We start from the raw sequence: 27,417 nt of genomic DNA, 5'->3' as shown, positions 1-27,417 counted from the left end.
AGTGGAGGGTTGGTGCTACCTCTGTTGAGAACCACAAAGCTAGAGTAATTGGAGGAGCCTCTTGGGGCAGTAGTGCCTGTGCTAACCTCAAAAGATGAGTAAGATTTTAATGTTTATGTATTTATTTTGAGAGAGAGAACGAGAGCAAGGTAGGGGCAGAGGGAGGGGGAGAGAGAGAGAATCCCAGGCAAGCCCCGTGCTGGCAGCACGGAGCCCGACGTGGGGCTCGAACTCATGAGCTTTGAGATCATGACCTGAGCCAAAATTAAGAGTCAGTTGCTTAACCAACTGACCCACCCAGACACCCCAGGATGAGTAATATCTTAAAACCAGAGACCTTGGGACACAAACAGCATGTAGAAGAGGGAGCAACATAATGTAGACTCTATCTCAACCAAAGAAGCAATGTGTCCTTGTTGGAAAATGGTTAGAAATAAAGGTGGATAGAGTGGAGTTATGACAGGTGAGCAGACAGAGAAAGTCATTTTACTCTCGAATGCATCCTTCATGCTACTGCCAAATTAATTTTTTAAAACAGTGCCCCGCTCAACGGTCCACTTGTTATTGCCTATGAGCCTTTACACCTTTGCTTTGTGCTCAAGGCGTTTTATCTCATCATATTCATTCCAATTTATGTCTTTTTGCTCCTTAAAATTAATTAGGTATGTCTGGCTGGCTGGTCCATTGCTGTTTTTCCCCCTTTCTTTGTCAATATGCTCACTTCATGTTTTTATTAATATCTTCCTTCTTTTTTTTTTTTTTAATATCTTCCTTCTTTAATAAAATCTATCCCCATTCTGTCTATATAGCTTACTATCCCTAGAGGCTTTCTCCCTAATGAAACTGGCCCATGCCACTCCACACCATCCCGATACCTCCTTTCTGTTTCTTACAGTATTTATGGTTTGTTCTACCATATTGAGCACAAAATTGTAGATAGCTTTTCATGCCTCTCATTCTTGTTTCTCTGAATAATTTTTATTCTTCTCGAGAGCTGTGTGAGGTTAAAATCTATACCTCCCAGTATTGTTGTAAGCCTCCAAAGCAGACTTTTTTTTTTTTTTTTTCTGGTCAGTTGATAATAGGCATTGTCTTTCAAGTGAATAGCATTAGATGCTGAGCACCTTGAAAACTCAAATTCTCTATTTGTAGATCACAGTATATTAATATTGCAACATTGTAATGTTTCTTATATTTAAATTATCAAATGCTTTTTGTGTCAGTAACTTGATTGAGTTCTTTTTGAAGGTAGGAACCAAGATGTTATGCAACTGTGTCCCTCATAACGCTTAGTAGGGTGTCTGGCTCACGGTAACTATTCAGTATTTTAAATTTTGATTTTTTTATTTGCTTTATCAGCTTGCCTTGACTGTCACCATCTTCAGACTATTTTTCTGTTTTGCTAACAACAGAGGGCACCATTAGGGTACTTGTACAGCCAAGAAGTAATCCTGTCAGTACTGGGTTGCTTTCTTGAACTATACTTTCCTCCTTCTAAGTGGTGTCATAGAAATTTGGAAACTATACTAAATTAAAGCAGCCCAATCCCAACTATAGGGCAATACTGGCTTCAAGTTGTTTATTTGAAGAAAAGAGTAAGTACTGTCATATTTTGATCCTGTGTAGTTTTCAGACTTTTTCTTTCTCCTTTTTCCTATTCTTTGCTCAAATGAAATCCTACCCCAGATCTTACTGTATTAATTAAATACACTCCTTTCCTGAAGGAAGAAGATAGAAACTGAAAGCCACAAACTGGAGCCCCACCTTTTTATTCCTCCCCCTCCCTTCCCCCAAAAAAGCACAGCTTAAAAGTCATTATTACTCATCTAATTAAACATGCTTTTTAAAAATGATTATTTTGTGATATCTCATTTAGGAATTTAGTATAAAAATAGAAACATTTTAGTTTTACAGTGATTTTTATGTACAAAGGAAAATGCTCTGGAATAAATTCCTTGTTGTAGCAATGAAAGAGTTAATACACTAAGCAGCAGAGACTGAGATATTGCAACGGGATAGTGCTTTCAGTTTCTGTCACTTGTGGTTTAAGAAAAGAGGGGGGTGTTCTGCATTTGAAAGGACTTTAATGAATGCTGTCAGTGTTTGTGAGAGCTAATGGTCAGTATGGGAAAGGAGAAAGGGGGAAAGTGCTCTAGCTGCTTCAGGATAGGTGGATGAGAGTTTGCTCTGATTGAATGGAATGTTCCACCCTGTTTCATCGTTATTCATTCTCCTTTGTTCTTTATATTCCGCTATAGTCGTATAAAAGTTAATGTAGATATATATGTGAATGTGATTTATTTCCTTTCAATCTGTTTATTGTGCACAGCAGGGCATAGACTTCTCTTGTCTTGGTTGGATGCACAAATCTGTGTGCAGTGCTTTTTGCCCGTTGCCTAGACGATCACTTGGTTTCTCTGAGGATGTCTGGTTCTCGTAAAGAGTTTGATGTGAAGCAGATTTTGAAAATCAGATGGAGGTGGTTTAGCCATCAAGCATCATCTAATTCTACAGTTGACAGCCAGCAGGGAGAATTTTGGAATCGAGGACAGACTGGAGCAAACGGTGGGAGAAAGTTTTTAGATCCATGTAGCCTACAATTGCCTTTGGCTTCAATTGGTTACCGAAGGTCCAGCCAACTGGATTTTCAGAATTCACCTTCTTGGCCAATGGCATCCACCTCTGAAGTCCCTGCATTTGAGTTTACAGCAGAAGATTGTGGCGGTGCACACTGGCTGGATAGACCAGAAGTGGATGATGGCACTAGTGAAGAAGAAAATGAATCTGATTCCAGTTCATGCAGGTTGATTATTTTCTTACTGTTAGAAATGGGGTATGGGGGTATATTCTCTATAGTGTTAATAATTTAGTGTTATTATTTATGTATGAAATCTATATAGCACTGCATGTATACACATAATACCTTGGTATGCATATATGGTACTTTTGCTAGGGTTTATTAACATGTTCTAATACTAATTTCAGTTCTGTAAATTATAAAGACAACAAGTAGCATTCATTTTGAAATATCTTGTGTTCCATATATAGATATCGTTCTGCCTGGAAAGTAATATATAGTAGCAATTTTATGCATCATTGCCTTGCAGTTTGCTTCATTCATTTACCTTCTATAGTCATATGAAAACTGTAGGAGACATGACACTTTAGTTTGCAGCACATTAGTGAGTCATGTTTTAATTTTAATGAAAATGAAAGGATTTACAAGGAGATGCACATTGTAGTTGTCAATAATTTTTTTACAGCATTGTAGTTACAATAATATTTTTCTTATGGTTATTTCTCTTTGTCCTGTCTATGTTGTAGCTCTCCAGACTAATACAGAAAATACAGTAACATGTCTCTTTCTAAGATGACAGCTACTAATTCCTGTTACCTTCACTTCACTGAAAATTGTGCTGTTTAGGGAAGTGAAGGGCATTCCTTCAGGAGAGTATAAGGGAACATAGAGGAGCTAGATGTGGTTAATGGGTGAAGGCAGAGCAACAAGGGGAAGTGAGTTTGAGGAGAGAACATAAAGAATAAATTGGTGATTTCACAATGACTTCATTCATCTTCACCTTTGGAACCTGGCTTTATCTTTGAAATGAATTTTCTCATTAATCAGTTTAAACTACTACACTATATTATGTAATAAGTTATAGCATGAAAATCATCTTTCTGATTCAGCTTCATTCAGGAATATTTCTAAATATTTAAAGGCTATTTGTCTAATTTGATTACTGGATTCTTCTTTTAAAATTTCTTTCAGGTTTTGATAACACTTGTAATTTGTATGGTGATTATTGTCAATTATAGGCATCATAAGAGATGGAGACAAAATGAGTTCATATATTCAAGTATCTATTACTTGGGGATATTTACTGCCTTCTCTTCTAACCTTCAGAACATGGAATTCTGAACTGTGGTGTTGGAATAATAATAAATATAGACCAGTCATCTATAATCATTTGTATACTGGAGAGAGGGGCATATCTTTACATAGGTAACTAGTGTATTTAATTTTTAAACAATGTAATTAGTTTGTGATTTGGCATTATCTTAAGTGAATAGGAGACACAAATAATTTTAATATGGAGAGCAGTTGAGTTAGTGTGGTTTCATTGCTTTGTATTTTCTTTGGAGACTTATTGCCATAAAGAGAATAATAATGTATATAGTAAAAGGTTCACGGTGTATCATTTTTGTGGAAAACCAAAAAATAATCATCTTTCCATTTGAAAATCAATACACTGTATCAAGAATATTTTAACAAAATCAGAAAAACAAAGCATTTATTTATCACCATAAATTTAAAAAATCTTAACCTGTAACTACTACCTGGAGAGATTATACATATGTGAACATATACAATATATAAAGTTGGAAAGGTTATACACACCTTAGTTGCTATAATTTACTTTCTTACAACAAAGGTTGTATGCATAACTAATGATTATTAAAATTAAGTTAATGTATTCTTTAGTATCCATATCAAAATATCATCTTAGTGGGATATTCATTATGAAAGAAAAAGGTTGCCTTTTTTTTTTTTTTTAGTGAGAGATTATGCATAATTCAAGAATATAAAATTGACATTTTTACTTACAGGGGATATAAAAGTAAGAAAATGGTATTTTAAAAAATCTAAATGTAGTTGCTTTAAAAATGCTAATCAAGAAGATTGAGAAAGTAAATAATAAGATGGGAGTAAATAATTTAGATTTGCAGTGACCAAACTAATCCTAACATTATAATTTCAAAAATAAAATGTACTTTTAAAAAGTCTCTGATTTTTAGATATAAGAAGGGAAATAAATGTGTCAAAGCATCTTAATATTCCCAAAGGTTTTGAAATCTCTGTCCTAACATATTATTGCAAAAAGGGAAAAAATCCCACCATTCTGGATTTAGAATTGACATTTGTGTGTCGCTATTACTCCCCTGTTTTATACTAGATTAAATATATCTGATTCTCACATCTTCCTTCAGTCCTTCAGCTCTGAGTCTTTGATCTTTGTCATAAGGATATATGTATTTGCCCCCAGCTTTGTGATTAAGTGAGCAGTCTCTGGGTGGTTGCCCTTCTACTGTAAACAAATCAAAAGCTGTCACTGTTAATGTCAAAAGAAGCTATGCTGACATTCATCACATTTTTGTATATAACTGGGAATAATTCTTTTTCTTACATAATATTTACAAAAAAGAAAACATAGTAAACATTTTATTTGAGTATATTATAGATTGGTATTTTAAATGTCAAAGACATAACAGGGAGATACTTAACGGTAAAGAGAGAATTTCTTTTTTAAGCATTCGTGTTACTTACATAGGTAAATCTGAGAACTTAGATTGAAATTTTGAGTTATTAGAAAGAAAGGGAAAACAGCTGAGTGGTTTTACCTGCACAAAAATGCCAGCACTTACACTGGGTCTGCGCAATTCAAGGTAGTAGTTAAAAGCATCGTAGGTTCCCTGTGTTTGATTAGTTGTATTCTAACAAGAAGAAATGTCTGTCTCAGCCCTTAGACTTCCACTCATTTCTCCTGCCACACATCTAAATGATTTAAAAGTTTTTATCTTTTGACTTTGATCTTGGGTCTGTAACCTAGCCAGCATTTTCTCCGTGGGAATCATCTAAGTCATTACATTGACATTAAAATACAACACTTATTTTTTTTTTTTCAACGTTTATTTATTTTTGGGACAGAGAGAGACAGAGCATGAACGGGGGAGGGGCAGAGAGAGAGGGAGACACAGAATCGGAAACAGGCTCCAGGCTCCGAGCCATCAGCCCAGAGCCTGACGCGGGGCTCGAACTCACGGACCGCGAGATCGTGACCTGGCTGAAGTCGGACGCTTAACCAACTGCGCCACCCAGGCGCCCCATCAACACTTATTTTTTATACCGTGAAGAATTTTAGATCCTAAGTGAGAGTTGCCACCTTTTATGTGAGTACTAGGTTCCCAAGACCTTAATGCAGGATGAACTCTTACCAGGGCCAGCAAAGTTTTCATTTTGACCTACCTTGTGACCATAGATTAATACTAACACAGTTTATACTTCACTTGATTTGCCAGCTTTGAAATTATGTCATTTTTGACATATTGGGGGAAATTTCATTATTTCCAGCTTTGTTCATAAAGTTAGACCTTAATATTTTACATGTCAGATCTCAATATCATACTTTAGGCAATATGCATAAAATATTACTGTACTTTACAAACATTCAAAACTAATAATAGCTAATACTGACTGGCTGCTTAGTATCTGTGAGGCACTGTTTTATGCATTTTAGTATTAAGTCATTTGGTCTTCACAACAAATTTGAGATAGCCACTGTTACCATTCTAATTTTATAGATGAAACCAATGAAGAACAGAAAGCCTAGATAACTTCCTCCAAGTTTGTAAGTGAAATAAAACTGCATTTAAAAAAAAATGAACTTATGGGGCGCCTGGGTGGCGCAGTCGGTTAAGCGTCCGACATCAGCCAGGTCACGATCTCGCGGTCCGTGAGTTCGAGCCCCGCGTCGGGCTCTGGGCTGATGGCTCGGAGCCTGGAGCCTGTTTCCGACTCTGTGTCTCCCTCTCTCTCTGCCCCTCCCCCGTTCATGCTCTGTCTCTCTCTGTCCCAAAAATAAATAAAAAACGTTGAAAAAAAATTAAAAAAAAAATGAACTTTGTGTTTTTACAACTGTTTTAGATTTACAGGAAAGTTGCAAAATAGTGTAGTGAATTCCTACCCTCAGTTTTTCGTATTTTTAATATATTAGTGTGGTACATATGTTACTATTAATGAGCCAGTGTTGATACATTATTATTAACTGAAGTCCATACTTCATTCAGATTTTCTGAATTTCTACCTAATGTCCTTTTTTTATTGTGGGATCCTCTCCAGAATCCCAGAATCCCATGGTATATTTAGTTAGCATGTCTCCTTAGGCTCCTCTGGGCTGTGACAGTTTCTCAGACTTTCCTTCTCTTTGATGACTTTGGCAGTTTGGGGAGTACTAGTACTGGTCAGGTGTTTTGTAGAATGTCTTACTCAATTGATATTTGTCTGATGTTTTTCTCATGATTAGACTGGGGTTATGAGTTGTGGGGAGTAAGACCACAAAGTAAAGTACATTTTAGTCAACATATCAAGGATAAATACTATCAACCTCACTTACACTGTTGATATTGACCTTGATCACTTGGAAGTGGCTGCATTTTGAGCCCAAGCAATTAAGATGTAGATTTCATGCTCACACACCAGTAGGCAGTTGTCTGTGACTATTTCATCACTAAGTTCAGCTTGGATTAACATAATAGTTAATGATTCATTCTAAACCAATTTCACTTTCTCTCCTCAGCTAATTTTCTTAGCCTGGTTCTTGAAAATGCCAAGCCTGGCTGGCTAACAGGTATAGTTTCTTAACATGGCCACAACTCTTTATCCACAGTCTTCCATCTGACCCATCTTAATTGGCTGCTCATTCCTTTGTGTTTCAATTACAGATATCCTTGCTATTCTTTAACTCTTCTTGAAGCATTTAGGTCCTCCTCGAGGCTTTCCCAACAAGGGGTTATCTCCACTTTTTTTAAGCGCTAGCTACCTTCTTTTCTTAACCCTCTTTATGTTGTCTCCACATCTCCTTGTTTGAACCAGTCTATTATTTCTGGTATGGTCTGAAATTTAAATCCTCTACATTTACACATGAAACGAATTCTGTTTCGGGGATTGCAAAGAAGTTCAACTGTAATGTACTTGTATCTGGGAAGGTTGTATTGCATGTTCTGTCACACATACATGCCCAAATCATAACATGGATTCCCTTGACCTAAAACTGAAGAACACATGTGTGTGTGTGCACATGTAGGTGTGTATGTGTATGTGTTAAATATTTAGTATACAGTGCAAGGAGTTCATGAACCTTCTAAAGCATCTCTGTATGCTGCATCACTGTGCCTTCTTAGTTTTAAGCAACTGAAATTGGCTGGTTTAACAGAATAGGAATTTGTTGGAATCATATGAGTTCGCAGAGCTGCTGAGAAAGCTGAAGAATCAGCCTAGGAAAAAGGATTGGTGCTACAATTGCACAACTGGCCTTTATAACTCCAAATTTTAAAGGCAGAGAAACTGCCTTTATGCCACTTATTGCTTGTTCTTTATTTTTATCCATTTGGAACTAGATAGCGAGGTTTTACAATTTTAATGTTAGGTATATTAGGCATGAAAACAATCACACCCTGCCACACACACACATATACACCCATATGCACATAGCCATATAATTTGGTCATTTAACTTTAGGGAGCATATTAGTAAGGGATAGGTTAAGATGATATAAACAAAGAGATTCAGAAGTACAGTGGCTCAAATAAAATAGAAATTTATTTTTCTATTTCCTAACAGATAAGCAAGCAGCTCAGGGCTGATAAGTAGCTCTGCTTCACAAGTTTACACAGAGATCCAGATTCCTTCCATATTGTTTCTCCATCCTGTAGGATGTTACCTTTTCTTCACATTCAAAGCTTACTCAACTCCTTCTCAAAGCTACTCAACTCTTCATTCTAGCCTGTGGGAAGGACCAACAAAAGAAAAGGGAAGATATTAAGCGAATAGCACAAGTTGCATGTATCAATTCTGCTCATACTCTTTTGTTGAAAACCTAGTCACGTGGCCACAGCCAGTTGCAAGGGAGGCTCAGAAATGTGATCTTTACCTGGGTAGCGATGTGTCCAGCAAAATTCACTACTGTGGTAGAAGGAAAGAATGATTTTGGAGTTATAAACAACAGAGAGCAACGGATGAAGACAGCTGAATAGAGTTCTTTAGAGTTTTTTAATTAGTTTTTTTCCATTTTATGTAGTATTTTTACCACAGAGATATTGGAAAATAGAGATAAGTATAAACAGAAAAATAAGAACCACTATCCTGCCACCCCAAAAATAACAGCCATTAAGAATTTGGAGAAGTGTTCTTCAAGTATATTTTCTATACATATTTAATAAATATATGTATTTTTCAAGTGAAAATCTGAATCTTACTGTAGATTCTATTTTGTAACCCACTTTTTTGCCCTGATGCAAATATTAAAATTGGGATTTTTTGTTGTTGTTGTAGAAGACAGAAGCCCAGCTCAAACTGACTAAAGCAAAAAACGAGAAATTTTTGGTTCATATAAATAAATTAAAAATCCAAGGTTAAAGCTTAGTTTTATTCATGGCTGAATGCAGATACTCAAATAACACCACAAATCTTATTACTCTTCCTCTCTAGATTCTGTTTTCCTTTGTGACAGCATTTTCTCGGGCAGGTTCACAGTATGGTAGCAAAAAAGCCACTGGCAGTTGCATGTTTACTTTTTATCAGCTTAGCAACCTCAATGGAAAGAGAGTGACTCTTCAAAGAGTGCCAGCTAACATCTTGAAATTGACTCTTACTGGCCTTGTTTGGGTCATGGGTTCATTCAAACCAATCATAATTGCTAGGAGATGTGATACTCTTACCAGCCAGGTCCCAGTCCAACCCTGTTCAGGGGGAAGATCCATCTCTTCCCAAGCCATGTGGACTGAGATAGGGGAATGTGTGGTTTCCCAAAAGGTAGACATGGATCTGTTACCATAAGAAGGGATCCTGGATAGGCAAAAACAACGTCCGCTAGAACAGTTTTCCATGTCGTTAACTGTTACATCTTTTTAAATGGCTGCATCATCCTCCCCTGCACAGATACACCTTTTGTTTAACCAATGTTCTGTTTCTTTTTTAGAATTTGGGTTGTTTTCAGTATTTTCCTGTTAGAAACAGCCTGTGATAAACCTTCCCTGTAGCAAGATCTCTATTCATCTCTATACATACAAATGATTGTTTTCTTTGGATAAAGTCCCAAAGGTGTGCACGTTTTTAGGGTTTTTTATTTGTATTGTCAGAGTCATTTCAGGAACAATACTACTATTGTTTTTAATTTATTTCTGTTTTTGAGAGAGAGAGCACACGAGCAGGGGAGGGGCAGAGAGAGGGGGAAAGAATCTCAAGCAGGCGCTGCAGTCAGTGCAGAGCCCAACATGGGACTTGATCCCATGAATCCGGGATCATGACCTGAGCTGAAATCAAGAGTCAGACTCTAAACCGACTGAGCCACCCAGGCGTCCCAGGAACATTACTACTATTTTAATTCTCTGCAGCATTGTATAAGAGTACCCATTGGCCCTTTCCCTTCACACTGGTTATTATTTAAGACAATTTGATTCTTCTAAGACATTTAATTCTCTCCACCATAGGTATTCTGGCCCTGTTACCAGGAAAAACTCCCTTAAATTCCAAGATCAAAAATATTTGTCTTGGGCGCCTGGGTAGCTCAGTCAGTTAAGTGTCCTACTCTTCGATTTCAGCTCAGGTCATGATCTCATGGTCGTGAGATCGAGCCCCATGTCTGGCTCTGTGCTGGGCGTGGGACCTGCTTATGATTCTCTCTCTCCCTCTTCCTCTGCCCCTGCCCTGTGCCCTCATGCACGCATGTTCTCTCTCTCTCAAATAAAAAGTATTTGTCTTGAGAAGGGAAGAGGTGAAGGTATTCTTTTGCCTTTCCTCTTGTCATTTCTTTTTATACACCTGCCTTGTCCTCCTCTTAAAGGACACAACCTCAAATCTTCTTACCTTCTTCTTCCTCACCCACTTAATTCCAAGACACATTTCAGATCTCACCTGCTACTTGTTGCCTTTCCAAACACTAGCTCATATTGATCTTTCCCTTCTCTATATTCCAGTAGCACTTACACTCCAACTGGGGATATACAAAATGATCAGCTGGAGAAATGGCAAAAATAGATCTTCTATTTACATTTTATCTTATGCTTTTTTATTGAAGTGTAGTGACAAGCAATATTGTATTAGTTTCAGATCTACAACAGGGAGCATTTGTATACATTATAAAGTGATCACCACAATAAATCTAGCTACCATCTGTCACCATACAGTTATTAGAATATTATTAACCACATTCCTTTATCTTACTCTTCAAAGCTCTATCTTTGCTATGTTTTAGAATATAAAAACTGTACAACGGTATCTGTATATCTTTTATAAATTAGTAAATATCCATATATTTGGGCACATGCTTAAAAGTATACTGAAAAGGACATGCATAAAAAAGATTTAGAGACTGCTAGCCTATACTAAGCAATTTACATTCTTATTTTACATTTGTGGTTTTGAATATTTGTAGAGGATGCCAAAAGATTCATGATCTAGTAATTTGCAATTTGCAAAAGCATGAATTCTGAATGCCAGAAGCTATGAGGCAGATAGCTAGGAGTAAATCACAGAGAGAGCAAGCCAAGCAGACCAGTTTGAGTCTCATGCAGCTTTGTTTTCTATTCAAATCTACATACAGTGTAATTTGTATGAAGTGATTTTTTAAACTCATTTTGAAGATTTACTCCATGAAGAAAGCCTAAAGCAAATTCTGATGATGAAAGTGAAGAAATCTAAGTAGTTTTTCAATAAAAGGCAATGTTGGTCTTGGTACGTATTTTGTACGTGTGAGTGTCACATGTATGAAATCTGAGGAATTGCAAGGGTTAGGCAGTGTTGCTATTTAATTTTCTTTCCAGTTCATGAAACTTTTCAAATTCCTTCACTAAAGATTCTATCTTTGTTTGCAGCCCCACAGTTTCTAACTTCTGGTGCAATATTGCCTATTAAGAGTTACTCTGGAAATAGTTGATGAGTTTATTCTGTTTAATACTTGCCTCCTTGCTATGTTTAGGTGTTTTCATGACTTATAAGTTCATTGCCTACTGCAGCGGGGCAGTAAGCTAAAAATTAAATGTTTCTTTGTAGCTTGGAAATATTCAGCAATGCATAGTTCTCCACAGTGAATATCCATTATGAAAGATTTTAATGATTTACCATTGTAGTAACATCATATAACTAAAACAAAGCAGAGATGTTAGATGTGTTTCCTCTGTTATGTGAAAGATTGTGTAGAATCTCAGAGAAATATATTTTTAATGCTCTGTAAGTGGCCTATTCTTAAATGATTGTATTGTGGGTTTTGATGTCTACTGGGTTTACAAAAGACCATTTTAATTAGGAAGTATGAAATTTAGTTATAAAATTGATAATGCTGGGGATCATTTTTAAAAAAGACAACCAACAAACCAGCCAAACAACATTGTACAAAAACAAAAGACAGGCCTTTCCATTTGCCAGTGAAAACATAGGATCTACCAACAGTAGCTTACCTTGACTGTGTACTTTGTGCTAGAGCTATGCATTCATCATTTCATTTAATAATCCTCCCATGACAGATTCTCTAAAGAAAGTACTAGGTATTACTTATTCCTATTTCTCTATTGAAGAAGTTAATAGAACTTTCTGCATTGATGGAAATGTCCTATATCTGTACCATTCATTTTGGCAACCATTAGCCCCCTGAGGTTATTGAGCATTTAAAATATGACTAGTCTATCTACTAGAACTGAATGTTTAATTAAATTTAATTGTAATTAAATTGTAGGGGCGCCTGGATGGCTCAGTCAGTTAAGCATCTGACTTCAGCTTAGGTCATGATCTCACAGTTTGTGAGTTCAAGCCCTGCGTTGGGCTCTGGTGCTGACAGCTCAGAGCCTGGAGCCTGCTTCAGATTCTGTGTCTCCTTCTCTCTCTGCCCCTCCCCCACTCACACTCTGTCTCTCTCTCTCTCTCTCTCTCTCAAAAATAAAGATTAAAAAAACATTTTTTTTAAAATTATAATAGCACTATGAGGCTAGTGGCTAATTTACTGGAAAGCACAACTCTAGAATTTTCCTAAAATGTTCACTACCCTATACCTCTCCAGTTCAACTCTCCAAACCGAAATACATAACAGGAAAAGAAATGATAAGGAAATACTAACATTATAAATTACATGGAGCCATAGTATTAAAAGCAGTCTGATTAGCCAGGGATAGAGATGTGATCTCTGTCCCATGAAAACCTAAAAGACTTTTCTCTTATACCTAGCAAAAGGGTAGTCATATAGAAGTAAACATTTGTCTAAAATTCTTAATTATATCACCTGTGAAATCACCCTCATTCATATTGTACCATCCTCCTCCTTTCATACCCTTAGAGTATATACAGGGAGCTTCATCCTTAAGGATGAAGGTAGGCAAGAATTTCCATTTCTTTGTGAGTGGTTTGGGCAACACTCAATGCTTCCTGATCCTGGCTCTGTAACTGGCTGCCTGTGTGTCTTTGGTTGATTACATTGGCCATTTTGGGCTCTGGATTTTATCTCAAAATAAGGGAATTGGGTTAAATGCAACTAGATTTCTCCTAGATGTAAAAATTCTATATATAGTTTTTCTAATGGCCAAGGTCCTATAGTTGTATGGAGATGTGGTAATTTTTTTAAGTTTAATTCTTGCATTATCAAAAGTGTATATGTAAACCCCCTGATTTCTTAAAACAAGAAATGCTAGAAAGCTGTGCAGCTCTTTAAGTCTTTTGAGTAGCTGTTTCTTCCTCTTTCATGATCCTTTTGTGAATGGATGGCTTCACTTTTCCATGTATACAAATCAGAAGCCTGCACCTCTTTTGATCTTTCATTTGTAGCAGTGGATTGAAGTGATTTCTATGCCCAGAGATCTCAGTTATTAATTGTCATATTGAAATAATATGTTTATTTAATATGTGATGGCAGTGGAAGCCTTGAAAAGGAAATAACAAAGTTTGAAATGTTATTTTAGAAACAAAAGTTGTGGGGCGCCTGGGTGGCGCAGTCGGTTAAGCGTCCAACTTCAGCCAGGTCACGATCTCGCGGTCCGTGAGTTCGAGCCCCGCGTCAGGCTCTGGGCTGATGGCTCAGAGCCTGGAGCCTGTTTCCGATTCTGTGTCTCCCTCTCTCTCTGCCCCTCCCCTGTTCATGCTCTGTCTCTCTCTGTCCCAAAAATAAATAAACGTTGAAAAAAAAAACAAATTAAAAAAAAAAAAAAGAAACAAAAGTTGTTGTTTGTTAATATGTATATGTATAAACGATTTTGATGTGTTACCTTTATGTTCATTTAAAAAATGACAAATATTCCATTAAGTTCAACTAGTTCATTTAAAATATTTTAGTCAAGGGCACCTGGGTGGCTCAGTCAGTTAAGCGTCCAACTTCAACTCAAGTCACGATCTCACGGTTTGTGAGTTCGAACCCCATGTGGGGCTCTGTGCTGACAGCTCAGAGCCTGGAGCCTGCTTCAGTTTCTGTGTCTTCCTCTGTCTCTACCCCTTCCCCCATTCACACTCTGTCTCTCTCTCAAAAAAAAAAAAAAAAAAAAAAATTAAAATATTTTAGTCAAAAATTCAGTTTACACATGTTTAAAGTATCTATTGTGTAAAGTTGTAAGTTCATCACATGCTGATTTGTATAATGTATTTGTCTCTCCCTGAAGTGCACACCACTACCCTTCAGCCTGTGATGTGTGTTCAGATCGCCTGTAGGGCTTTCAAAAAATGTGATGTTTAGGTCCTACCTCAGACCTAGTGAATCAGTCTTAGGGAATGAGGCTCTGAATACAGATGCTGAAAGGCTCCCCAAGCTATTCTTATTCATTGCAGAGGTTAAAGAACCAAACATCCTGAAAGTTCTTGACAAGGAAAGAGATGGCCTATTTATTAATTGGGCTTATACCAACATCAAAACTAGCCTGTAATGATATTATAAAGCCCTATTGTTCTTTCAGAATTTAACATTGATTAGAATTTATGCTTGGATAATGGCAATTCATCACTCAAAAACATTCAGCTAACTCATTGCCTCGCCATTACTGAGAATTTAATATAAGAAATGTGATCGGAAATGTAGGAACCCTAAGAAAGAAGCACTTGATTTATTCACTTGATCTTGTTCTTGAAATAATTTGTGGTTTATGAAAATTAAATGTTCTAATTTTCTTTCATTCTTAGATCAGTAAAACTCTTAAAATCACTTGTCAATGTTTTGACAATATAAAACTTCATTTTATTGAAAAATATTTTAAATCTTCAAATCGTTATTCACCAGTTACCGTCATTTGTTTTTGCTCATGTTTTCTCCTAGATTTTAAAATAATTTTTAATTCTCATTTATTTGTATAAATACACATATATTTACATATTACTTTATTTTTATAATAATTATCTCAAATGTAAATTTGAGTATATTATATTGGATTTCCAAAGTCACTACACCAGTATTCATAGTGTATGACACATGCATTCTAGATAATATATATTTTGCTTCTGTTATTATTATTGACAGTTTTCCTCCCAGAACATTTTTTAGGGCCCATATTTATATGCATTGAAAACGTGTTGGGCTGGGAGAATTTAGGAGAGATATGTATTAGTCAATATACTGCTACCATCTAAGACAGATAAATCTCAATACAATGTGAGAATTCTTGTGACTATAACCTATATGAATGATCTTCCATGTGTCTATACTACCTCTTCCTTGATCTAAGCCCTCAGTCCTCTCCATTCGACTCCTATAAGAGAAGGAAAGCACGAGAAAGGAACACCTGCTCTTAGCCACTTTAGCCTGGAGGTGACACAGTTCATTTCTATTATAAGACCACACCTATCTCTGACAGAGGCTGGGAGATGCAGTCTAGCTATATTCTCACAAGTAAAAGTAAAAGGGTTTTAAAGGTGAACACACAGTGGTCTCTGTGACAGGCCTGTTTCTGTCATGTATGAACTGCATGACTCCTGGCAAGGCACTTGCTCTCCTTGGCTTCAGTTCTCTTTACCTTAAACATAAAAGATACAATGACTTTTTCTTTTTTGGTAAGATTATTAGTGGTTTATATTAAGAATATTCTCTTAAGATACGATGAGAATTGAATCAACAAAGCATTTGTCAAAATCATAATTATCCCTAAAAGTAGATCTGGCAAGAAATGAGAGCTAAGTTATGGCATAGTCAGTGGTTATGTAATTAATTGCATAGCCAATGGATGTTGATTATGTGATTCAAGTGATTGTGGGGGTGGTGGAGAGGGGTGGACCTAGAACTTAATTCTTGATGTTAACCTTTTTACTTTTTCACCATTTCCATCAGTAAATCATATGAAAACTCACACTTTTCAAATTATAATTTGGAAATCTCAAATAATTTTTAGATATCTGGGTTAGACCATCAAATTTCCTTTACCTATAATATAAGTTGTAGTTTACCTGGGCTTTTGAATAGTGACTAGAGGGTCAAATGAATTATTTATAACATTATTTTTATGACAATGTACAGTTGACCCTTGAACAATATGGGAATTAGGGACACCAACCACACACATTTGAAAATCCCCATATAACTTTTGATTCCCTGAAAACTTAACTATAGTCTGCTCTTGACTAGAAACCTTAAAAATAACAGTCAATTAACATATATTTTGTATATTATATATATTATATACTGTATTCTTATAGTAAAGTAAGCTAGAGAGTAAAGAAAATGTTATTAATATCATAAGGAAGAGGGGCCTCTGGGTGGCTCAGTTGGTTGAGTGTGGACTTCAGCTCAGGTCATGATCTCACAGTTTTTGAGTTCAGGCCCCACACAGCAGAGCTGTTACCTCTGTGCCCTCTCTCTGCCCCTCCCCTGCATGAGCTCTCTCTCAAAAAAAAAAAAAAAAAAAAAAAAAAAAATATATATATATATATATATCTCATAAGGAGAAAATACATTTTTAGTACTGTACTATGTGTACTGAAAAAAATCCATGTGTAAGTGGACCCACACAATTCAAACCTGTATTAGTCATAGGTCAACTATGTTTTATATTCTAAACAGTTACCCTATAAAATGAACTATGGAATATAACCCATTTTTAAGTAAAGGGTGGCTTGGATTTATATCTCTAAAATAGTTTCATTGCCTTCCTGCCTTCAAAGAATAATGTCTTACACCCTGAAACATAATGTTAGGAGATACAACTATCATTATGAATATAACTTGGCTCTTTTTCAACAGAGATATTATGTTGACCAGTAAAAAGATCTCAAAAACAGACACCACAAAGAGTATGTATAGTTACTAATAGGTGTCACATTCACTCACAATGTTTACAAGACACATGCATTTTTTGAGCCATCATTGAATTTAAAAGGCAAAAATGAATCATTACACGTTACTGTTGACTGATAGCATCAATTACTTCTATTACATTTAAAGGGTTTTAAAGGACGTGATAGAAAATATATTTTCAACGTGATAGTAATATTTCAAAAGGTGTGTTCTCTTTCTTTTCAGGACTTCCAATAGTAGTCAGACATTATCATCCTGCCATACTATGGAGCCATGTTCATCAGATGAATTTTTCCAAGCCCTTAATCATGCGGAGCAAACATTTAAAAAGATGGAAAACTATTTGAGACATAAACAGTTATGTGATGTAATTCTGGTTGCTGGTGATCGCAGAATTCCAGCTCACAGGTAAATTGTTTTCTAAGTCTCTATATGTGAAAGTATTTCCTTGCTAACTTAGTGATGTATGTTGAAAGAATTTGTTCCAACTAACTATTAGGATAGGATGCTTTTGGGAAAGGGTATCTTTCATGGAATTTCTACAAAGAAAACAGTGCATGTGAAATTATTACACATTAAATGACCCCAGAAGGGTCACTTTCCCTCTGCAGAATGACAAAAACAAAGCACACTAGCCTCAGATTGGTCAGTATTGTTTGGTATAGATTTCAGCTACTATGAGCAGCTTTCCTCCTAAATTCTACCTATTAAATAACTTTAAACAAACTCAGTGGAAATGAGAGCTGTATTTAGAAGCAAAAAAGCTAGTGGAAGGAAATGGCAAAACCTGTGAAGAGTTTTAAAATAGTGACACCTGTTCCAACTTCTATTTGCTGACTTCTCTAAGAAATATGAAAAGCAGTGATGCTACTATTTTTTGAAATAAGAAAAGGAAAAGAGAGGTGTTTAATAAAGAATATTTCATTGTTTCTTTTCATAATTCCATATTCAATTGTTCAGTGTTAATCACTGTGAGGACCTCAAAGGGTTGTTTTTTTTTAATGCTTTCAAAAACTAATTAACACTCTGTCTCAAAGGTTTTCTTAAACTTTCCGAAGTGGAAGTGAAATCCTTAGGAAAAATGGGCTTGTTCTTAGTTTCCAGTGATTCAGTGAGTATACATTTATTGAGATGCTACTAGATACTGTGAGAAAAAGCATTGGTTTATTAGAAAAGACACTTCAACCTGCATTTCATAGAGGCCCCTCAAATTCTATTATTTCTAAAACAGAGTTCATTACCTTCCCTTCCACGTATGTGTAAACTCTCACCATCTAACTCAGGTTACCAGTGCCAGACACTGCCAACTGGTCTCCCTGCTTTCACCTTTTCCCCCTACATTCTTTTTTCTACACAGCTACCTGAGTGATCCTTTAAAAAAGAACTCAGATACAGTCACTCCTGCAATCAGACTTTTCAGTGACTCCTCATGTCGCTGATTGTGAAAGCCCAAGTCCTCACAGTGGCCTGTGTGATTACCAGTGCCTTCTTATGCTCTGTTCAGCTCCTGTCCTCGTGCACTCACAGCCCCCATGTTCCTTGTATGTGCCAGGCATGCCACTGCTACCTTTGGGTTTTTGCTTTTGCATTGGCTGCTACTTTGCCTGAATGCTATTCCTAGGCACCTGTATGGCTAATTCCCACACCTCCTTCAAGTCTTTGCCCAAGTGCCACTTTCCAGTAAGACCACTTATTTAACCCAACTGCCTACTCCCCATTTGCCCTTATCCTCCCTTTCCCCGTTAGCACTTACCACTCTTTAATTCACTATTGCATTTACTTCTGCTGTTTATTATTTATTTCCCTTCCCTCTAGAATGTAAGACTCCATGAGAGAAGGGATCTTTTGTCTGTTGTTTATACTGACAATATCTAAAACAGTGCCCAGTTCTTATTAGGTATGAATTGGTTTGGTGAATAAATGAAATAAATGAATAGGCAGTTCTCAGAGGAAACCTGAATGACCAATGACTGTTTGAAAAGACCTTCAATCTCACTAGCAATCAGAGGAATGAAAATTAAAACAACGAGGGGCACCTGGGTGGTTCAGTCGGTTAAGCGTCTAACTTCCACTCAGGTCATGAGCTCACAGGTCATGAGCTCAAGTTCATGAGTTCATGACTGCTGACAGCTCAGAGCCTGGAGCCTGCTTCAGATTCTGTGTCTCCCTCTCTCTCTGCCCCTTCCCCACTCACGCTCTCTCTCTCTTTCAAAAATAAAATAAGCATTAAAAAAAATTTTTTTTAAACAACAGTGAGATGCCCCTTAACACCTTGCACATGGCCCCCAAATTTAACATCTGACAATGTTGTGGGAAAATGTTCTCTTTCATACAGTGCTGGTGGGGGTCTAAATTGGGATAGCACCTTGGAGAGCAATCTGGTAAACTGTGACTTAGCACTGCACACCTGGGGAGGGAGGAGAATGGAAGTAGAGGGGAACACAGAAGGAGCTTCAACTATTATCTGTTAATATTTCTTCAAAAAAAATAAATAAATCTATATAAGTGTGCTGACATGGCAGTGTCTCCAAGACATCAAATAAAAAATGCACATTTCAAAATATATATGTATAACCTATTTTTCTTCATACATGACTATCAAAAATCTGATCAGATATAGATAATATATAATAATGTACTATTACAAAAATATTATAGTTTTATAGTATTACAACAAATACTATAATAACAAAATATGAACATTATAATATACAGTAATAAAAAAATCACAAAAGTTAAAAATAACCTGCTAAAACCATTCTCAAATGTCTCCCATATATTTACTGTTTCTACAATTAAATTTAAAAAAACACACACACAAAACCTTAGGTTATTTCCAAAAGTGATAAACAGAAAATAAACTCTACACTTTTTTTCTTTTTTTATATGGTCAATTTCATGCTGTGGGCTTTAGCTTTTCTTCTGAATGTTTTAAAGTGATATTTGAGTAATGAATGGGTAAATCATTTACCTCAGCAGAAAATTTTCAGTAATGGTAATTTATTATTCCAAGGAAGGAACTAGAGCATAAAGCAATTTGTCAAACTTAAAATGCATTTCCCAGTACCATGCACTTTCTATGGGTAACAAATTAAAAAAAAAAAAAAAAGAAGGAAAGAGAGAAAGAGAAGCAGCAGCATTTATTGATGAACATCAACTTTATAATGTGGTCACTGATTTTTTCTTCTTCTGATATGTTCTCAGATTGGTGCTCTCTTCTGTCTCTGATTATTTTGCTGCCATGTTTACTAATGATGTCAGGGAAGCAAGACAAGAGGAAATAAAAATGGAAGGTGTTGAACCTAATTCACTATGGTCCTTGATTCAGTATGCATATACAGGTAATAAGTCTGAAAATGTAAATTTAAAACCTCTTAAGGTTATGTTATATTCTTAGATTTCAGATTTCTGCTTCTAGCAAAGCCTGCCACAGCTAACAGTTAATTCTGTTGTTGTCATCACCCCTAATGATACTTCATAAGTTAAAATCTTTATATTAGAATCTTTAAAGTGGTTATCATAACTAAGCTTATGATTGGTATTTTTAAATGTTAATATAATAATTAGATGAATTATGTAATGTTTATAAATTATTTGCACTTAAAATTAGATATGCTACTTAAAGCATCATTTAAAAATTCTGAAAATAAACCATTAGTTTTTTATTTTAATAGAAGTCAAAGAGCTAATGATTTTTTTTTTGTATTTAGTACTTTTCTTTTTGGACTATCTTAAACCATCCAGGTCTGGAATTCATGTAATGAACTCTTGTTTAAAATTATTACTATTAACATTGATTATTTTATAAATTAAAGTTAATATAGCTCTATAGTTCATGGAATTTCTTTTTATCATTAAGGCCGCCTTGAATTAAAAGAAGATAATATTGAGTGCCTGCTATCTACAGCTTGCCTTCTTCAGCTTTCACAGGTTGTAGAAGCTTGCTGTAAGTTTTTAATGAAACAGCTTCACCCATCCAACTGTCTTGGAATCCGTTCTTTTGCTGATGCCCAAGGTTGTACAGATTTGCATAAAGTGGCTCACAATTATACTATGGTATGTATTTTCTGAAAAGCAGAAAGGCATATATGCTCTTTACCCCATTCCTTATTGTTGTGGGCTTATCTACATGTTGCTGTTTCCCCATGGCTCTGCCATATGTTGTGAGGTCCAGGTTTACTGTCTAATGCAAAATATTTTCATTGAGTTATGAGGGGAATCACCAAGTAATATTTCTCCTGGATATATGAGTCAAGCCTGAAGTTATTGTAGTTGCTGAGAAGCAGAGCAGTGGCCTGGGACTGTTGTATTCAAGGTTTTCAGATCTGCCACTTTTTAAAGCAGGATCTCCCCTACATTTTCCTTTGTAGCACCTGGGTGTATTTCAGAATTGCCTACATACTCACTGATGGAAATTGGTGATGGTGACTGTGGGGTATTGGTACAGTACTAGTACAGATGATAGAATGAAAGGGAGGCTTTTTATTAAAGATAAATCTGGTTATATATAAGAAGGGTTTTTAGCTATGTAGAAAGATGTTCTTGTTAACTGTAGCAAATTATGTGCACAAAGTAAATTGCAGAGGAGGTTCTCATTCAGAAACCTGGAGGATAATGGGTACAGGTTGCTCTAGGATACCAAGAAAAGAAGGGCATGTTGAAGGCATATTGTTAGGACCAGGTCCCACAGTCTTCATAGTAGGAAGGTTTGCGCAAAGGAGGATATTTGGATTTTTAAGGAATGACCATCTTGTCACACCAAGGCAGTTAGGTCTCCACAGCTGGGCCAAGATTGCTTGACCTGCTACAATCAGGACAGTACAGCTTCTGAGAGAAGAGAGAGTGTGAACATTCACACACATTTATACCAGTTATCCATACTACTGTTTTATCAACATTCAGGAGATGTTTTTGTCTACCTTGTCTTCCATCCCCCATCCTTCCACTGAATTGGTTTGTCTGTGAAGGGATTGACAGGTACTTTAAGAATCTTTCACTACAGAAACAGAGATTTGGAAAGAATTGTGAGAACAGATGTTTGCAACAACTGGGAAGAATAATTCCACCAACTTCATAAGCTTGATGTGAGGATTAAATGAGTTAATAGCAGTTTAGTGCTTAAAATTGATACATAGTATACCCAGTCAATAAATGGTGTCATCATCGTTACCATCATTATAGAGATTTACTCTATTTGACACAGTAGGGATTGATGTGAGGGAATACAAGCACTCATACAGAAGTACAACCTTTATGATTCATTTTTCCCCTGTGGTGTCGTCACTTCTCGGGAATGTTGCTTGTTTATAATGGCTATAGTGCTTCGAGTAAAAAGCTAGAGATTGTATGACAGGGCAAAACCATACAGATCTAGTGTCTTCTAAATTAAATCCCAGGGGAGATTTTTTTCCCCCATCTCAGTCTTTATCTTTCCCTGCAGATTTCTCATTTTGATCTTAAACCTCAGTTTCAAATAATTTGGGGAGTAAGATGAATATAAATAAAGTAAAGCTGGTTTTCTTTTCTTCATAATCCGTTCATAGTTTAAGTAATACCTCTTTCTTAGGAAGGAATGCACTGGGGTCACGCCTGTTGTTTACAGTAGAGGCACAGTGGCTGCTTAGACATAATGGCTTAGACTTAAATTAAATTGGCTTATTTTTTTATTAAAGTAGAGTTGGCTTGCAGTGTTTCGTTTCAGGTATACAATGTAGGGATTCAACAATTCTATACATTATGCCATGCTTACCGTGATAAGTGTAGTTACTTTCTATAGCCATACAGAGTTATTACAATATTATTGATTCAGGTCAATGTTTTTAAAACTATTTTCATATCCAATTAGTTGGGTATTTTTTTTCTCAAGACCTTTATTTGACATTATTCAGTTTGAACAGAGACATGAAATTTAAGTCTAACAACAGTAAGTCATTTAGAGGAAGATTGTTTGACTTGAATTGTTGCTATGGGAACTCGATGAAAATGTATCATAAAATTCAATCTTCAATTTAAACAAATCCCTCAGTAATTTCATTTGCTTAAAACCTAATTCCAAAAGGAGGAAAGGCATAATGCTAGCAAGTGTTTGGTAGCATGATAGCTATTTATATTACAAAATAGATTTTAAGGTTTTATCTTAATTCCAGTGAGTTAACATACAGTGTTATATTAGCTTCAAGGTACACAATATAGTGATTCAACACTTCCATAAAACACCTGGTGCTCATCACAACAACACAAAAGAGAGTAAGCATACTACCACATAGTGAATTCAGTTGTTACAGTCAGTAAATGATGCATGTATTGGGGATGTTTACTCGTCCTCTGTGAGCACAGGTAGGAGAGGATGAAGAGTTCCTTCTTTTTATCCTGAAATCTGGAAACTGGTGCTCATTCTGGCTGCCACTGAATGTGACCTGGCACAAGTTATTTAACCTCCACCAAAAAGTCTAAGACTGGGTATATTATTACAAATATCTAATGACATTATGGATTTATGAAATAAATACAAGCATTTAATTTTAAGTTTTGTTTCTTGATCTGGAAAACCTTGAAAAAAACATTGAATTCTGTTAAAATCCCTGCTTTAAAACCAAATAATATTTTTGAAAAGCACTTTGTGTTTAACCTTGAGTTCAGTAGTCTTTCTGTAAGTTGTTGAGAGACTTGATTTTCACTTAAAATGAATTAGAATGGAATGGACAGCATTCTGAAATAGGTATATCAACAAATAAATAATAAAATGTATATTGTTATGTAATAGTCCTTTTCTAATTGATGAATTAATCCCTTTGCATTGGTAATGCCACTAATACCATTTGAAAGGAAACCAATAGTTAACAGCAGTATGGTGTGAATGTTGATTATACTATACACTACCTTTGAGCAATTACAAATGTGTATTACTAGAGAACTCACTAAATCCCTAAAAAGGAATAACATCAGAATCATAGAGATCCCAGAAGATGAAGAGAGAGAAAAGGGGTAGAAGGTTTATGTGAGCAAATGATAGCACAAAACTTTCCTAACCTGGGAAAAGACATAACACAGACATCAAAATCCAGGAAGCACAGAGAACTCCCACTAGATTCAACAAAAACCAACCATCAACAAAGCATTATCAGTCAAATTCACAAAGTACACAGAAAATGAAAGAATCATGAAAGCAGCAAGGGAAAAAAGCCCTTAACCTGCAAAGGAAGACAGATCAGGTTTGAGCAGACCTATCCACAGAAACTTGGGCCAGAAAAGAGTGGCAGGATATACTCAATGTGCTGAATCAGAAAAATATGCAACCAAGAATTCTTTATCCAGCAAGGCTGTCATTCAAAATAGAAGGAGAGAGAAAAAGTTTTCCACTGGAGAGTGTGATGCTAAGTGAAATAAGCCATACAGAGAAAGACAGATACCGTATGTTTTCACTCTTATGTGGGATCCTGAGAAACTTAACAGAAACCCATGGGGGAGGGGAAGGGAAAAAAAAAAAAAAGAGGTTAGAGTGGGAGAGAGCCAAAGCATAAAATACTCTTAAAAACTGAGAACGAGGGGCGCCTGGGTGGCGCAGTCGGTTAAGCGTCCGACTTCAGCCAGGTCACGATCTCGCGGTCCGTGAGTTCGAGCCCCGCGTCGGGCTCTGGGCTGATGGCTCAGAGCCTGGAGCCTGTTTCCGATTCTGTGTCTCCCTCTCTCTCTGCCCCTCCCCCGTTCATGCTCTGTCTCTCTCTGTCCCAAAAATAAATAAACGTTGAAAAAAAAAAAATTAAAAAAAAAAAAAAAAACTGAGAACGAACTGAGGGTTAATGGGGGGTGGGAGGGAGAGGAGGGTAGGTGATGGGTATTGAAGAGGGCATCTTTTGGGATGAGCGCTGGGTGTTGTATGGAAACCAATTTGATAATAAATTTCATATATTAAAAATAATAATAAATAATAAAATTTAAAAAAAAAGTTTCCCAGACAAACAAAAACTAAAGGAGTTCATGACAACTAAACCAGCCCTGCAAGAAATTTTAAGGGGGACTCTCTGAGGGGAGAAAAGACAAGGAAAAAAAACCAAAAAAGACCAAAAGCAACAAAAACTAGAAAGGACCAGAGAACAACTCTACAGGCAACATAATGGCAATAAATTCTTATCTTTCAGTACTCACTCTAAATGTCAGTGGACTAAACGCTCCAATCAAAAGACATAGGGTAACAGAATGGATAAGAAAACAAGATCCATCTATATGCTGTTTACAAGAGACCCATTTTAAACCTAAAGACACATTCAGATTGAAAATAAGGGGATGGAGAAACATCTGTCATGCTAATGGTCACCAAAAGAAAGCCAGAGTAGCCATACTTATATCAGGCAATCTAGATTTTAAAATAAAGGCTCTAACAAGGGATGAAGAAGGGCATTATATCATAATTAAGAGGTATATTGACCAAGAAGACCTAACAGTTGTAAACATCTGTGCCCCAAATGTGCAAGCATCCAAATAATTAAATCAATCACAAACCTAAAGAAACTCATTGATAATAATACCATAGTAGTAGGGGACTTCAACACCCCACTTACAACAATGTAAATATCATCTAAACAGAAAATCAACAAGGAAACAATGGCTTTGAATGACACACTAGACAAGATGGACTTATGAGATATACAGAACATTTCATCCTAAGGCAGCAGAATACACATTCTTCTCCAGTGCACACGGAACAGTCCTCAGAATAGATCATATACTGGGACACAAATCAGCCCTCAGCAAGTACAAAAAGATCGAGATCATACTGTGCATGTTTTCAGACCACAACACTATGAAACTCAAAATCAACCACAAGAAAAATTTGGAAAGATAACAAATACTAGGAGACTAAAGAACATCCTACCAAAGAATGAATGGACTAACCAAGAAGTTAAAGAGGAAATTTAAAAGTACATGGAAGCCAATGAAAATGATAACACCACAGCCCAAAACCTCTGGGATGCAGCAAAAGTGGTCATTAGAGGGAAGCATATAGCAATCTAGGCCTTCCTAAAGAAGGAAGAAAGTCTCAGATACACAACCTAATCTTACACCTTAAATAGCTGGAAAAAGAACAGCAAATAAAACCCAAAAACAGCAGAAGGCAGGAAATAATAAAGATTAGAGCAGAAATCAATGCTATAGAAACAAAACAAAACAAAACAAAAAAAAAACAATAGAACAGATCAATGAAACCAGAAGCTTGTTCTTTGAAAGAATTAACAAAATTGATAAACACCTAGCCAGTTTGATGAAAAAGAAAAAGGAAAGAACCCAAATAAATAAAATCAAGAATGAAAGAGGAGAGATCACAGCCAACACAGCAGAAATACAAACAATAATAAGAGAATATTATGAGCAATTATACACCAGTAAATTGGGCAATCTGGAAGAAATGGACAAATTCCTAGAAACATATACACTACCAAAACTGAAACAGGAAGAAATAGAAAATTTGAACAGACCCATAACCGGTAAGGAAATTGAGTTAGAAATAAGAATCTCCCAAAAAACAAGACTCCAGGGCCAGGTTGCTTTCCAGGGGAAACCTACCAAACATTTAAAGAAGAGTTAACACCTATTTTTTTGAAGCTATTTCAAAAAATAGAAATGGAAAGAAAACTTCCAAACTCATTCTATGAAGCCAGCATTACCTTGATTCCAAAACCAGACAGACCCCACTAAAAAGGAGAACTATAGACCAATTTCCCTGATGAACATGGATGCAAAAAATCCTCAACAAGATACTAGCCAACTGGATCCAACAGTACGTTAAAAAAATTACTCACCACGACCAAGTGGGATTTATACCTGCGATATAGGGCTGGTTCAATATCTGCAAAACAATCAATGCAATACATCACATTAATGAAAGAAAGGACAAGAACCAAATGATCCTCTCAATAGATGCAGGGAAAACATTTGACAAAATACAGCATCCTTTCTGGATAAAAACCCTCAAGAAAGTAGGAATAGAAGGATCATACCTCAAGATCATAAAAGCCATATATGAAAGACCCACCACTAATATCATCCTCAATGGGGAAAAACTGAGAGCTTTCCCCCTAAGGTCAGGAACAAAACAGGCATGTCCACTCTTGCCACTGTTACTCAGCATAGTATTGGAAGCCTTAGCCTGAGCGATCAGACAACACAAAGAAATAAAAGGCATCCAACTCGGGCAGGTGGAGGTCAACTTTCACTCTTTGCAGATGGCATTATACTCTATATGGAAAACCCAAAAGATTCCACCAAAAAACTGCCAGAACTGATCCATGAATTTAGCAATGTCGCAGGATATAAAGTCAATGTACAGAAATAGGTTGTATTCCTGTACACCAATAATGAAGCAACAGAAAGAGAAATCACAGAAGTGATCCCATTT

At 36.1% G+C, this 27,417-nt stretch overlaps 1 protein-coding gene across 5 annotated transcripts in view; it reads left to right on the top strand.

The window, feature by feature from the left end:
- The window catches only part of KLHL5 (kelch like family member 5), a 95,516-nt gene that overhangs the window by 16,256 nt on the left and 51,843 nt on the right, over window positions 1–27,417 (top strand). For 2 of the 5 annotated variants that reach the window (XM_030314034.1, XM_030314033.1), the window contains 3 exons: window positions 17,250–17,432; window positions 20,229–20,365; window positions 20,884–21,080. In XM_030314034.1, coding sequence (XP_030169894.1) covers window positions 17,290–17,432; window positions 20,229–20,365; window positions 20,884–21,080 — 477 coding nt within the window. In that variant the 5' untranslated portion in view covers window positions 17,250–17,289. Of the gene's footprint in view, window positions 1–2,329; window positions 2,804–3,904; window positions 4,004–17,249; window positions 17,433–20,228; window positions 20,366–20,883; window positions 21,081–27,417 lie in introns of those variants that run through there. The other 3 variants (XM_030314030.1, XM_030314031.1, XM_030314032.1) reach the window with 3 other exon arrangements.

Source organism: Lynx canadensis, chromosome B1 (assembly GCF_007474595.2).
Source record: "Lynx canadensis isolate LIC74 chromosome B1, mLynCan4.pri.v2, whole genome shotgun sequence".
In the NCBI taxonomy this organism is placed as follows: Eukaryota; Metazoa; Chordata; class Mammalia; order Carnivora; family Felidae; genus Lynx; species Lynx canadensis.
The sequence above is the reverse complement of the archived record's forward strand: the minus strand, read 5'-3'. Positions and strand labels throughout refer to the sequence as shown.